The 14,800-nt window shown below is 45.7% G+C and overlaps 1 protein-coding gene across 1 annotated transcript in view; it reads right to left on the reverse strand.

Annotated features, from left to right (window-relative positions):
- Positions 1 to 14,800, reverse strand: part of LOC124775137 (reversion-inducing cysteine-rich protein with Kazal motifs-like) — a 370,434-nt gene that overhangs the window by 65,017 nt on the left and 290,617 nt on the right. Inside the window, exons 9-10 of the mRNA XM_047249977.1 lie at positions 12,688 to 12,965; positions 8,861 to 9,040 (exon numbers count right to left, since the gene is read on the reverse strand). Coding sequence (XP_047105933.1) covers positions 8,861 to 9,040; positions 12,688 to 12,965 — 458 coding nt within the window. The remainder of the gene's footprint in view (positions 1 to 8,860; positions 9,041 to 12,687; positions 12,966 to 14,800) is intronic.

The following is a 14,800-nucleotide window of genomic DNA, read 5'->3' on the forward strand; positions in this document are numbered from 1 at the left end:
CCAGCCATCGCCTCCGGTCGCCAGATCGTGTTCTGGCAGTTAAGAAGACAGTTTGGTAATGTATGTCCGCAGCACTGGCAGATAGGGATTTTCCTAGGTGATAATCAGAGCTCAGCAGAGCACGCCTGTTCGTCTTTTTCTAACTTTGTTCTGTCTTGAGTAGCAGCAATTAATGTTGGGTTAGCTGTGTGTCTCTCTTAAGATTTGAGTGGCAAGGAATTGGCTCCACATACCACTTCGTCTTAAACCTCACAATCTAGTTTAGGGACAACTTCACCTTCATAGCGTTTGTTTGAGTATCCAATTTGAGCCAATTTGATATATTATAAATGTTTCATGTGTTTTTGTTTATTATTTTATGTTTAGTCTTAATAAATCATATTGTTATTTTGCACAGAACTTTCATTCTGTTAATCGGTAGAGCAACCCATCATTTCTCACTATGTTAATGAAACCTTCCTTTATTTAACTTATTTATCAAATTAAATTATTGCAGGTGCCAAACTCTTTTCTACTCCACTTGCAGGGTTGGTTACAGTCAGTTCGCGTATATTTTTTAATCCATGTGCACCAGAAAAAGTCGGAGTTGGAATAGGGGGGGCTTAGAGCATCATTTACATATGGAGATTCTAGAAGAATTTAGTGTTGAATACACTGCTTGCCCCGGCACCTCGCAGGTCGTCTGATTAGACGACGTGTATTTGAGTCACCCACCATTTATGGGTTGTCTGTGATACATTCTGGTTGTTGTTCCAGTCTCCGCTGTCAACATCATTTGAGTTTTGGTACAAGTCTGGAGCGGAACTGATCTTGATCATTGATCTGTTGACTGTCTGTTGGTTGGGTTCCCAGCGGATTGAAAATGGTTGGGCCAACTGCCTGTCTCACCTAACCGAGCGTTAGCGTTTGAATTCCAGGATTCCAGGACGACCCTCGAACATCTGAGCGCCCTTGGGTGTACTGCTCAATTTTTTAAATTTGTTCTTGTTGTTTGTACTTGTATGGCTTCTAGCTGATTTTGTTTTAAATTAGAGTTGTTCGGTCTTAAGGCCTTCAGCCTAGTTCAAAGAACTGTTTCACATAAGGCCTTTGAGATTGTAAAAAATTTTAATGTAGTTGAATTTTAAGTTTTGGGCCTTCAGCCTAAATTAAAGAACTGTTTCACGTAAGGCCTTTGGTATTTAAAAAATTAATGTTATGGAGTTTTAAGTGTTTGGCCTTCAGCCGATTTGAATTGAACTTGTTACTTCAACCTAACTAAAGAACGGTTTTAAGACAAGGCTTGCCTTTTAAATTTCTGATTATGCTTCCGTTTTAAGTTATTGGCCTTCAGTCGTTTTTAAATTAAAGTGGCTTCCAGCCAGTAAATAAGTCCCAAAGATTAAAGATGTGTGTTTAAAAAAATTCGATCTTGTAATGTTTGATCAAACAATAAAGTTGTATGGAACTTCCTGGTAGATTAAAACTGTGTGCCCGACCGAGACTCGAACTCGGGACCTCGCAGGAGAGCTTCTGTAAAGTTTGGAAGATAGAAGACGAGATACTGGCAGAAGTAAAGCTGTGAGTACCGGACGTGAGTCGTGCTTCGGTAGCTCAGATGGTAGAGCATTTGCCCGCGAAAGGCAAAGGTCCCGAGTTCGAGTCTCGGTCGGGCACACAGTTTTAATCTGCCAGGAAGTTTCATATCAGCGCACACTCCGCTGCAGAGTGAAAATCTCATTCTGGAATAAAGTTGTATGTTCGAGTGTAACTGACAACCCCTTATTTTGGTCCCTTTCCACAATTTATACTATCTGTCCTGACCTGCGGGATTAGCGGGGCGTCTTAGTGGGGTCTACGCCACACTCGAACCCCACCATCAGTTCTTACCAGTTGAAATCGAGACTCATCACATCAGGCCATGGTCTTCCAGTCGTCTAGGGTCCAACCAATACGGTCACGATCCCATTAGAGGCGCTGCGGGCGGGGCACTTGCGTCGGTCGCCTGCTGCCGTAGCCCATTAACGCCAAATTTTCGCTTCATTATCCGATGGATAAGTTCGTCGTACGTCCCACATTGATTTATGCGGTTATTGGCCACAGCGTTGCTTGTCTGTTAGCACTGACAACTCTACGCAAACGACTTTGCTCTCGGTCGTTAAGTATTCTCGGCACATTCTTGACAGTGTGGATCTCCGTATATTGAATTCCCTAACCCTTTCCAAAACTGAGTGTCCCACACGTCTAGCTCCAGCTGCCATTCCGCGTTCAAAGTCTGTCAATTTCCGACGTGCGGCCATAGTCACTTTGGAAATCTGTTCTCATGAATAACCTGAGTACAACTGTCAGCTCCACTAAAGCACTGTCCTTTTATACGTTGTGTAGGCGTTCCTGCAGCGTCATGTGTATGAGTATATTGCTATCCCTGTAGTTTTGGCACCCCAGTGTAAGTTATTGATGTAGCCTAAAACCAATCTTCTCCAAGCCTCACAGTATAAAACAAATGTGTTTTGTTAATTAGTGCCGTCATATAGTACTGGTTCGAATATAACGATTTCTGTTTTTGTTGGTCTTAGTCAGTGAAAGGTACAAAACTCTAACTGAACAATGTTAATCCCAACAGCATATTCCCTTGATGTATGAGGTGACTACAAAGAGTAAATTGGGTATTATTAAAGCAAGTCTTCTTTTATGCAGTACTGCACTACGCTTCTAAGTGACGCATATACATGATACTATCTTTCAGTGTAGTCACCAAGTCTCTGTAAAAAACGGTTGGAACATTCTACCAATAATTAAATTCCTCAACGGTATAAATCCGGAGGTTTGTCACGGAGTCACTAGAGAACCGCTGTCTGAACTGCCTCGTTGGAAAATCTCTTTCTGCCCCGTATGGTCTTTCCGATTGCCGGAAAGATGGAAATTGCATAGTTCAAGACCTGTCTTTTCCCATCAGCATCATCCGCATCTTTGTGCCCTTGATCAAATTGTTGGAAACATTTCATTACGGCTGGACGCGACATTGCATTTGGTCCATAAACCGCCAGAATTTCACGGTGAATCTGTGGGCAATTTAGTCGGTTGCCAATAAGAATCGTGCTGTCCCAAGTAGTTCAAATTTCGAGTAAGTTCCGAATGCTGCGACATTTAAGTTACACACTGTGATGCATCTGTTACCCACACGTCTGCAGGAAGTCCAAAACATGTACTCTCCTGCGGCCATGCGGCACTCTTGTTGTGCAATAGTCTTAGCGTGGGGCGGCACTTCCTGAAGTCCGAACGTACATCTCGTTCTCTGCTGATCTAGTACATATTCTAGAAAAAAAAACTGTAACTAATATGGAAAGTGTGTTCCAAGGTAAAACGGATATACGTTCAGAATTACCATTACGGAGCGTTCTACTGGTTGCTTCTGTGAAGGTAATACAAACTCCCAGAAAAAACTGAGAAGGGGGCACTATACCACTGTAAGATAAGAAACCTTGATTCAGAAATGGGAAAGACGAATTTCGCACTCGAAAATTATAAATTTCAAATTTTCCCTTGGTCTGCTGATGATAAAAATCCAAACAATTACATCGTCTTGGTAATTTTATTTATCTACGCCTCGTACAGATGGTGCCAATATCGTAACGGTTGTTCAAAGGCGTTACCCAGCTTCTACGCAGACTGCCACTGCAGTACACGTTTGAACAACCCTAGTGTTATTCGAACAATTTTATAGACAGAGAAAATTCTTGCAGGGATATTTTCATCACTCTTACAGGACATCAATTCAGTTGGATAACATCAATTTTCAAGAGAACGAGCTGTACACAAGACTAGCTACTCTTCCTATCCGCCCGCATCTCGTGGTCATGCGGTAGCGTTCTCGCTTCCCACACCCGGGTTCCCGGGTTCGATTCCCGGCGGGGTCAGGGATTTTCTCTGCCTCGTGATGGCTGGGTGTTGTGTGCTGTCCTCAGGTTAGTTAGGTTTAAGTAGTTCTAAGTTCTAGGGGACTGATGACCATAGATGTTAAGTCCCATAGTGCTCAGAGCCATTTGAACCATTTTCTTCCTATCCCCTTTTCATGCAACGTCTGACGCAGTGTTCATGATTAAGGTTTGTCAATGTTCCGGAGTCCATTATTTACATGAAAATCAAGTGGGGAGAAAACCTATTAATCAAGCTCTGACAACGCGCTCTCACAGCTTTATTGGAAACCTCTGCTGATGACGAAGGCTTTCTCATTGGAAACCTAATCGAACAATTAGCAACCTACAGCTCAAATTCTTTCTCCATTATCCGTTACAAATTATATAATCATGGAAATAGCCAGTGTATGAAAGTAGAATATCATCTCACTGTTTACAGTATTGACACTCGACATATTCATTTTGGAACCAGCACATCAAAACGATGTGGGAGAAAGTTTCAAGTCCTACGATTATCAGCAGAACCACGATAAGAGGTTTAAGTTCACAGAAAAAAAAACAAAAAAATGAATAATGGACGCGAACCCGAACAGACAAGTATTTGTTTCTGGAGGTAAGCTGATATAATTTATAATGGCCATGTCTTTCAACCACCGCCGGTTACGAAATTAAAATCACACTAAAAACATGCTAAGGCTTTATGCAGATTCGTTGCACAGCGTCTTTAGTAACGTGTCGTTTTGCACATTCAGGTTGCGAATGCACAGTGAACACGTAAAGAGGCCTAGAAAAGTATGCCTCCCATAAAGTGTGGCGTGCTTGCTGAGGAATTTCGCGTGATATCATTCAGGCCACATAACGTAACTGTCATGTTTCCTTCTGCACGATAATTCTCCGCTGCACGCTGCAGATGCAACGAAGATGCTCCTACAGCGCTTACGATGAGAAGTGTGTGATCATCCACCATACTATGCGGACTTGGCTCCCTCTGATTTTCGTCTCTTCGCTCATATGAACTGCTGGCTGTGAACACAGCATTTTGGCGTAGACAACGAACACCAGACCAGCGTAGGGGATTGGCGGAAATCACCCAACTTCTATGACGACCGTGTTGGAATGTTGGTACCGCCCACCGACAGATCTTTAAGTCGGAGCAGCTACTATGTAGAGATGTAGCTAAATGTTGCAAATGAAACATTTTAGATTTTTACTGTGATTTTCATTTTGTGACCGAATAGAGGTTGACAAGGAAATACTTCTTCTGCTACTTTTACTACTACTACAAAAAATAGTTATAATGCTCCTACGACTCTTGTTATCTCCTGTGTAAATAGGGGATTTTTTTTTTTTTTTTTTTTTTTTTGGATAAGCTACTTGTATTTTAAGGTACGTTTTGACCTTTGAATGTAACCTACACTGCCCAAAAGAGGTAAAGTATCACCTTTTTGAAACCCGTTGCGACAACTGAGTTTGAAATTTGGCTCAAAGGTGCGGACAACTTTTCTCTGTCACGCTGGAAGAGTATGTCGCCATACGACGTCATCCTCGGGCTCCACGACGCTTATTACAGCAAGCTGTCACACTCGCTTCAAAAAGAACACAGTTCAGAAGTTATTGTCAGATGTGGGGTGAGTCATTCATGTCACACTGGCGCCAAATTTCGCCACAGTTCTGCCCAACTCCATCGTGTCACTCGATCGAAAGGTCGTCATAGCTCCTCTTAGCCACGTTCCACCCCTTTTCTTGTCCCTTCTGCGATGGAGGTGAGAACCGCGACGCCTAGCGGTGAAGTAGCGCTCTTTTCTTATCAGTGGCCGAGGAAAACATTACAGACAAACCGTCGCTAAGAATCAGCACGAAAAGGCCGCAGTGGGTGGCATGAAGGGTGTCAATGGAACCACCCCTTTTCCTGGGGCGTTGATTTCCACAAATTTCAAGGTCGGAAACGAAAGTTCGCTGTATGATGAGCAACACGAAGATGTTTTCCGCATTTTACACTGCTGACGCCTTCAGGCGTTTCGACCCTCCTCTAAGAACATTGGCCCATCGAACTTGATCGCGACCGTTTACAGCGCAGGGAGTCCATAATTTTTTTCTCTCGTATAGAGGCTGGAACCACTAGGGATTGTTGAAAACCGTTCAACGAAATCTGAACGTGATCCGGAGGAACTAAGGATGTTGACGATTTTTCAGTGCTCCTATTTTGGTCCTCTTGTGGCGTGATCATGGAGGGATGCGAAATTGGCACATGCGTGAATAAAATGGCGAAAGATCCCCCCCTCCCACCTTCATTGAGAATTTTAAAAATGCACCTGTACAAACAAAAAACGGGACGAGAGCACGAGGTGTCTGCAGGCAGAGTACGTTGCTGCTCTTTCGTCGCTACAATGCAGCTCTTGCGTCTTATAGTAGGCCATCCGGAATTGGAAAGTGTTAAAGGGATTGCCGGTGTGCAAGCGCCTAGGACGTCGTCACCGGTCCTATCTGTACAGGTGCAAGAGTCGCATCCCTCCGTTATGAGGCCACCGAAGGGCACATAGTAGCTCTGAAAAAGCACAAGCACCCTTAGCTGCTTTCGGTCACGTTCAAATTTAGTCGATTGGTTTGGAACGTCCTTAGTGGTTCCAACCACTACACAAGAGGAAACATTGCAGTCTCCCTGCGCTCCAGGCGGGTGCGATCGCGTTCAACCAACACCGACTCAAAGGAAGGCCTCGGCGCTTGTTCGTGACGTCACGTCAGCTAGGCACGGCGAACGCCAGGTCTGTTGCAGGCATAGTCATAATGGTGGTGTCTCCATCTCTAACACAGGAAAATGTGAAACTATTGGCGGCAGTTGACCAACACACATTGTTCTGAGAGACTTCTGCAATCAATTAATTGTGCAATTCATTACACTTCTTAACAAACAGTGTACCCCCGAACTTAAACTTCCACCTGTTTTAAGGATTGACATACGAAAACAACTTCATGGTGCAGCAGCAACAGAATTCGTGCTTCTTTACCTTATTTGTAAATGTGAGGAAGTTACGTTTGTACGGGGTTGCTTTTACAAGAAACTGTGAACATATTGGTGCACTTCTTTAGATATCTTCGTTGACTATGGGGTGAGGAGCACTGAATGTTAATAAAATATCTTGCAATTGTACACGTTGGGGGAAGGGGTGGGGGACAGAAGAAGAGGGAAAAGAGAGATACTTGTTTTACCAAATAAAATTTTTTATCTTATAAAGTTTCACCTTTCAGTTGCAAGAGTGGAATATTTATCTTTTCTACTGTGCATGCTTAAAAAAGTTTAAGCTCAGCAGTATTTTCGATGTATGAAGCTATTTTGTTTCCTGTTTGTAATTCCTTCCGTTGAGAACGACTGTAATCTAATGAGTGGCAACAGTTGGACATTTACACATGTAAATTAGTTCACATTTCCAGTGACGATGTCAAACGAAAATAATTAAATAAATAAATAAAAGAAACGAGTTAATTGTAAGGGGGTTGGTGTAAGTTTCGATAGCAAAATGGATCAAGTAAATATAGTTATTTGAATGTAAAATTTCCGAGGCTTACAATAGGGCAAAGCATCTTCTCATATTGATCTACGTTTGTTTCGACAGGATTCAGTAATACAGAACTATGATCTTCATTTGTAGCTTTACGATAGGAAGAAAATCTTTCATCTAAATAAAACTGCAGAATCCAAAACAATACCAAACATTTTGTCCAAAAATAAGAGATTTATAGTGATAAGCACGCCCAGGCGTTTCTGCCTGCAACAGACCTGGAGTTCGCCGTGCCTAGCTGACGTGACGTCACCAACAAGCGCCGAGGACTTCCTTTGAGGCGGTGTTGGTTCAACGGGGATGCAGCTCGATACTGTTCTTAGAGAAGGCTCGAAATGCACGAGTGTGTGTCAATAGTGTCAAAGATTGTGAAGAAGTCTACCTGTTGATCACCGCACTGCGAATTTTTGTTTTCAGCCGCGAAACGTGTGGGAATCAAAGCCTCATGGAAAGGGGCGGTTCCATTGATGCCCATTATGTCACCACTGCGGCCTTTCCGTACCGATTCTTAGCGGTGCTGCGTTTGTAAAGTTTTCCGCGGCTACTCATTAGAAAACCGCGCGATTTCAACGCTGGGTGTCGCGGTTCTCACCTCCATCTTAGAGATGCAAAAAGAAGGGGTGAACTGTGGCTAAGACGTGCTGTGACAACTTTCCGATCGTGTGACACATCTACAGTGGAGTTGGGCAGAGTTGTGGCTAAATTTGGTGTCAATGTGACATCAGTGACCCATCCTACAACTGATATAAACTTCTGAGCTGTGTCCTTTTTGTCGCAAGTGGCGATGCCTTGTCTTTGAGCCAAACTGCTTACCTTCAGCGTCGCAATGGGCCGGACATACGGCGTTTCGAGAAATTGTTCCTTTAATATTATTGTGTAGTGTATATGTTGTCCGCAGCTCGTGGTGTTGCGGTAGCGTTCTCGCTTCTCGCGCACCGTGTCCCGGGTTCGATTCCCGACGGATTCAGGGATTTTCGCTGCCCCGAGGTGACTGGGTATTGTCTTCATCATCATCATTCATCCCCATTACGGTAGGAGGAAGGCAATGTCAAACCACCTCCGCTAAGACCTTACCTAGTCGGCGGTGCGGGTCCCCCTCATTGTCCCCTACGCTCCTCAGAGTATGGGACGTCAGCATCATCATAATCAGTGTATATGTCCAATCACCACGACTGCAGTTTCAATGATAAGATTATATTCAAGACGAAGTTTTCGTACTTAAGAACATACAAGCTATTTTGCTGACATATGTTTATGAAAGAAAGTTTTCACTTGAAACTGGCCACACCACCAACAAATCAATCCTCGTGTTTGAAATAAAGCCAACTATCGTGCGCCGGCGTGGCTGTTAAGCAGAAACTGACGAGCGACAAGTAACAGTGTGGACAGCAGGTGGCTGGAGGTTACCTATGCGCGTGGTGCCTATCCAGCAGGGCTGCGGCGGGGCGCAGGGCAGCGGCTCGCAGCGGTGCAGGGCGCCGCCGTGCCTGGGGCAGCGGCACAGCCTGGCGCAGCCCGTGCTCTGCGGCACCACCACCAGCGTGTCGCCCGGCACCACGTACTGCGACACCTCCCCCAGCCGGCACCCTGGAGCAGCGCCCAAAACATTAGGACGGGTAGTCTGAGTACAGGGGCACAGCTAGAACACCGCAGCACCAACGTGTCACCCGGCACCACGACTGCGACACCTCCCCCAGCTGGCATCCTGGTACAGCACCCAAACATTAGGCAGGGCAGTGTGAGTACACTGGCACAGCCTTGCGCAGCCCGTGCTCTGCGGCACCAACACCAGCGTGTCTCCCGGTACCACATACTGCGACACCTCCCAGAGCCGACATCCTGGAGCAGCACCCAAAACATTAGGGAGGGGAGCCTGAGTACAGTGGCACAGCTGGAACACTGCAGCACCAACGTGTCACCCAGCACCACGTACTGCGACACCTCCCCCAGCCGGCACCCTGGTACAGCACCCAAAACATTAGGCAGGGCAGTCTGAGTACAGTGGCACAGCCTTGCGCAGCCCGTGCTCTGCGGCACCACCACCAGCGTGTAGCCCGGCACCACGTACTGCGACACCTCCCTCAGCCGGCACCCTGGTACTGCACCAAAAACGTTAGGCAGGGTAGTCTGAGTACAGGGGCAGAGCTGGAAGTCTGCAGCACCAACGTGCCGCCGAGCACCACGTACTGCGACACCTTCCCTAGCCGGCACTCTGGTACAGCGCCCAAAACGTTAGGCAGGGCAGCCTCAGCACAGAAGCACAGCTGGAACTCTGCAGCACCAGCGTGTCACCGGAAGTACCTAGTGCGACGTGTCTTACTGTCGGCTCCATGAGAAATTCACGAACTGTTAGACAGGCCTTTGTGTTTAGAAACCAGTTCAAATTATGTAGATTCTCTCTGTAAGTTGGTGATTATCTTGATCTTAAATAACTAATTCGATTTCGCTTGTGGGTGTAAACAATGCTGAAGGCAATATCCACACGTTGAAAAATGACAAATACATTTATTAAAATATTTGGAACGATCATCCATCTTTAATGAAGTGTATAAACGCAATTTGCATAAAAATGCTAAAAATGTGCCATTTATACGTATTGTCATGTTTATTACATTGGCTGGTTGTATACTGGAGATTTAAAGAAAATGTAGTTGTCTTCCTTGAAGAAGCTGACGATAGTCTTTACGAAAATGGAATGTTTCACTGGAATAGGTCGCTGGAAGTGAGCAGGAGGGGAGGAGAGTTGTTGGAGGGCGAGCGTTTTGGAAAAGGTGTGGATAAATAAATTGGAGAGGGTGAGTACAAAGTACTACATGCGGAGGAAGTGAGAAAAGTAGAGGATGAGTGAAGAGATGCCCTGACAAAGAAACAAACAGAAATATTCTGTTAAGGTGGAAGGATGAGTAGGTCTTTGAATAGGTTACGTAGGAGAGGGTAAAAGTCTCGTTTGGGCAGGATGTAGAGAGTATGTGGGTATTTGTTGATTTGATGTATGATATAAATGCGAAAGAGAACCAGAGTTAATAATCACGAATGAAACTGTGGCGCAGTTGGTATCACCTTTGCTGACAGATTGATAAATTGAGTGTACATTGTGGGAAACCAGAGAGGAAATTAATAAGGTGATGCTTGGGGGACGGCAGACAGATGAAGGAGGTAAGGCTGAGCACATGACGGTAGAGGATTCGTGGGGAGTGGTAAAATTTTGGTGGAGTACAAATACACCCGACATAGTAGTAATAGAGGTTTTGTTAAGATTAAGGCTTTGTGGGTGTGGAGCATGGAGGACGGAAGTAATACCAGTGTTTGGAGGTTAGCTGTTTTGATAGTAACTGTTTTTCAGTTTACTGAAAGCTTTTAGTTAAGTGGTTAGCTGTTGCAGCTGCGAACGCATGGTCTGCTGTACTTTAGTATGTTTGTTAGATAGAACTGTTGTAGACATAGGTGTCCTGTGGTGGAAGCTATAGGTGCTTCCTTCTGTGAGTATTGTTTGCGTTTTGGAAGGTTTTGAGGAATCTCTGGATGCACCAGAACGTAAACTGTTTGTGATGGAGTTGAAGGGATTTTAGGTATTTCCAGGGGGTGGATTACAACGTATGGGGCTAGGAAAGTGGGTCATGAGCGTAGTTCAGGGGGCTGATAAGAGGAGGGAGTTCTCGCACACTGGCAGTAAGAGGAAATACAAAAGTGGAGAAAGGACAGAACCTTGAGGTATACCTGCAGAGGAAAGGGCGATACTGCAGTTAGTGGATGAAGTCTCCTCGGGTTATCCGCTGATTTAAGGTGTTCTTCTTCGGCAGTGTTCCGATGACTTCTTAAGTAATAGAACCCAGTGCATTGTCCTTGATGGTGAGTGTTCATCGGAGGCGAGGGTATCATCTGGAGTGCCCCAGGGAAGTGTGGTAGGTCTGCTGTTGTTTTCTATCTACATAAATGATCTTTCGGATAGGGTAGATAGCGATGTGCGGCTGTTTGCTGATGATGCTATGGTGTACGGGAAGGTGTCGTCGTTGAGTGACTGTAGGAGTATGCAAGATGTCTTGGACAGGATTTGTGATTGGTGTAAAGAATGGCAGCTAACTCTAAATATAGATAAATGTAAATTAATGCAGTTGAATAGGAAAAAGAATCCTGTAATGTTTGAATACTCAATTAGTAGTGTAGCGCTTGACACAGTCACGTCGATTAAATATTTGGGCGTAACATTGCAGAGCGATATGAAGTGGGACAAGCATGTAATGGCAGTTGTGGGGAAGGCGGATAGTCGTCTTCGGTTCATTGGTAGAATTTTGGGAAGATGTGATTCATCTGTAAAGGAGACCACTTACCTTATAAAACACTAATACGATCTATTGTTGAGTACTGCTCGAGCGTTTGGGATCCCTATCAGGTCGGGTTGAGGGAGGACATAGAAGCAATTCGGAGGCGGGCTGCTAGATTTGTTACTGGTAGGTTTGATCATCACGCGAGTGTTGTGGAAATGCTTCAGAAACTCGGGTGGGAGTCTCTGGAGAAAAGGAGGCGTTCTTTTCGTGAATCGCTACTGAGAAAATTTAGAGAAGCAGCATTTGAGGCTGATTGCAGTACAATTTTACTGGCGCCAACTTACATTTCGCGGAAAGACCACAAAGGATAAGAGAGATTAGGGCTCGTTCAGAGGCATATAGGCAGTCAGTTTTCCCTCGTTCTGTTTGGGAGTGGAACAGGGAGAGAAGATGCTAGTGTGGTACGAGGTACCCTCCGCCACGCACCATATGGTGGATTGCGGAGTATGTATGTAGATGTAGATGTAGATGAATCTTCTTTCATATTGTAGAAACGTTGCTGCAGAACAGCGCCTTGACCTGGCATCATTATCGGAAATCACCGAGAAATCCTGCATTCCCATACGGCAGGTAGTGTTGTTTATCGATACACAGGATGGGTGATCTTTAGGAAGGATGCAATGAAGTGGATGTTCGTTTGCAGTTTGTAAAGAAGATGGGGATTCCATATTCGGTCATATACTTTGTCAAACTCAATGGACACAAAAAATGGGAGATCTGTAATTACGATTGTCCGTATTCGCAACTTGTACAGGGACGCTTCTGTATTCGTGACAGCCGTGAACGAATACTGTCTAACGAGCTGAGAGTTCCGCAGTTTACGTCTACTACAACAGTGCGATGTTGGAAGATTTCTGCATGCGGCTTATCAGAGTGGGAATAAAAGCTAAGAAAGTGCCAGAGCTTTACCTGGCAGGCAGCGGTGCGTGTGGCAGGGCCGGCCGGCGGCGCAGTCCCTGTTGGGCAGGCAGGCGCGGCTGTGGTTGCACGGCCGGCCGCGGCACGGCGCTGTCAGCGCGTCCTGTGGCGCCACTCGCGCTTCGGAGCCCGCTGGCGCCAGCAGCGCCTCTAGTGGCGCGCACGGCCGGTCGCCGGCGGACAGCTGCGCGCACACCGCTGAGGGAGAGAGGCCGGGCGCGGCGCGCCGCCAGTCCACGCAGCTCTGCAGCAGCGACTCGCAGTCCTCCCTGTGGGCGAACGCGCGTCACCTCCGCAACACGGACACAAGGGTTAAAACCGTGAAAGGTGTCGGCGACACTCCTGCATGGCAAAGCACGAGTAGAAGAGCTGATTCATTCAGTCATCAAGAAGGACAACTTTCAGTCGAGTGGAACGCTTCAAGATACAAGTGAACACAAGACAAAAATATCATAAAACTTAATCTGTTTACTGTATCAAAAATAAACCCTCACTACATTGCAAAATGCACTTCATGCTTATGCTATATAGATTTAATAGAGTAAATTAGACTGTTATCACACAACTGCTGTTCATCTGCTGTTAGTTTTTTTTTTTTTTGTAAGCACTCCGTCGTCAGGCCACCAGTAGCCTACCGGGACTATCTGACCGCCATGTCATCCTCAGTGGAGGATGCGGATAGGAGGGGCGTGGGGTTAGCACAGCGCTCTCCCGGTCATTATGATGGTATTCTTGACCGAAGCCGCTACTAATCGGTCGAGTAGGTCCTCAATTGGCATCACGAGGCTGAGTGCACCCCGAAAAATGGCAACAGCGCATGGCGGCCTGGATGGTCACCCATCCAAGTGCCGAACACGCCCGACAGCGCTTACCTTCGGTGATCTCGCGGGAACCGGTGTAGCCACTGCGGCAAAGCCGTTGGCATTAGTAGTTTAATATTTACTAAATTAGAATGTTATTTTTCAAACAGACATTTTTTACATTTGTAAGTATTGAGTCTTATTTATAGTACTTCTCACAGTCACTTGTGAGAAAGATTGTCAATAGCCTTCTCGTAATCTAGATATAGGAAATCAGTTTGAGATCCGCTGTCGGTAGTACTTACACTCAACACTGAAGAAAAAAGAAAAAAACTAGTATAAGCATGCTTTTTCTAATACAGGGATATGTAAACAGGCAGAATATGGCGCTGCGGTCGGCATCGCCTATACAAGACAACAAATGTCAGGGCGCGGTTGTTAGATCGATTACTGCTGCTAGGATGGCAGGTTATCAAGATTTAAATAAGTTTGAACGTGGTGTAATAGTCGGCGCACAAGCGATGGGATCTCCGAGATAGCGATGAAGTGGGGATTTCCCTGATAGACCTTTTCGCGGGTGTATCGTGAATATCAGGAATCATGTAAGACATCAAATCTCCGACATCGCTGCGGCCGGAAAAAGCTCCTGCAAGAACGGGGCCAACGAAGACTGAAGAGAATCGTTCAGCGTGACAGAAGTGCAACACTTCCGCAAAATTGCTTCAGATTTGAATGATGGGCTATCAACAAGTGTCAGCGTGAGAACCATTCAACGAAAAATCATCGATATGGGCTTTCGGAGCCGAAGGCCCTCTCGTGTACAATCGGTGATTGCACGACCAAAGCTTTAAGACTCGCCTGGACCCCCAACATCGATATAGGACATTGGCCACTGGAAACACGTTGCCTGGTCGGACGAGTCTCGTTTCAAATTATATCGAGCGGATGGACGTGTACGGCTATGGAGACAGCCTCATGAATCCATGGAACTGTTGAAGCTGGTGGAGGCTCAGTAATGAAAAGGGACGTGTGCACCTGGAGTGATTTGGGCCCCTGATACGACTCTGACAGGTGACACATACGTAAGCATCCCGTCTGATCGCCTGCATCCATTCATGTCCATTGTGCATTCCGATCGCCTTGGGCAATTCCAGCAGGGCAATGCCACACCTCATACGTCCAGAATCGCTACCGAGTGACTCTAGTATCAGTCTTCTGAGCTTAAACACTTGCGCTAGCCACCAAACTCCCCAAACATGAACATTATTGCGCATATCTGGGATGCTTTGCAACGTGCTGTTCAG

The sequence above is a fragment of the Schistocerca piceifrons genome, chromosome 2, assembly GCF_021461385.2.
Source record: "Schistocerca piceifrons isolate TAMUIC-IGC-003096 chromosome 2, iqSchPice1.1, whole genome shotgun sequence".
NCBI lineage: Eukaryota > Metazoa > Arthropoda > Insecta > Orthoptera > Acrididae > Schistocerca > Schistocerca piceifrons.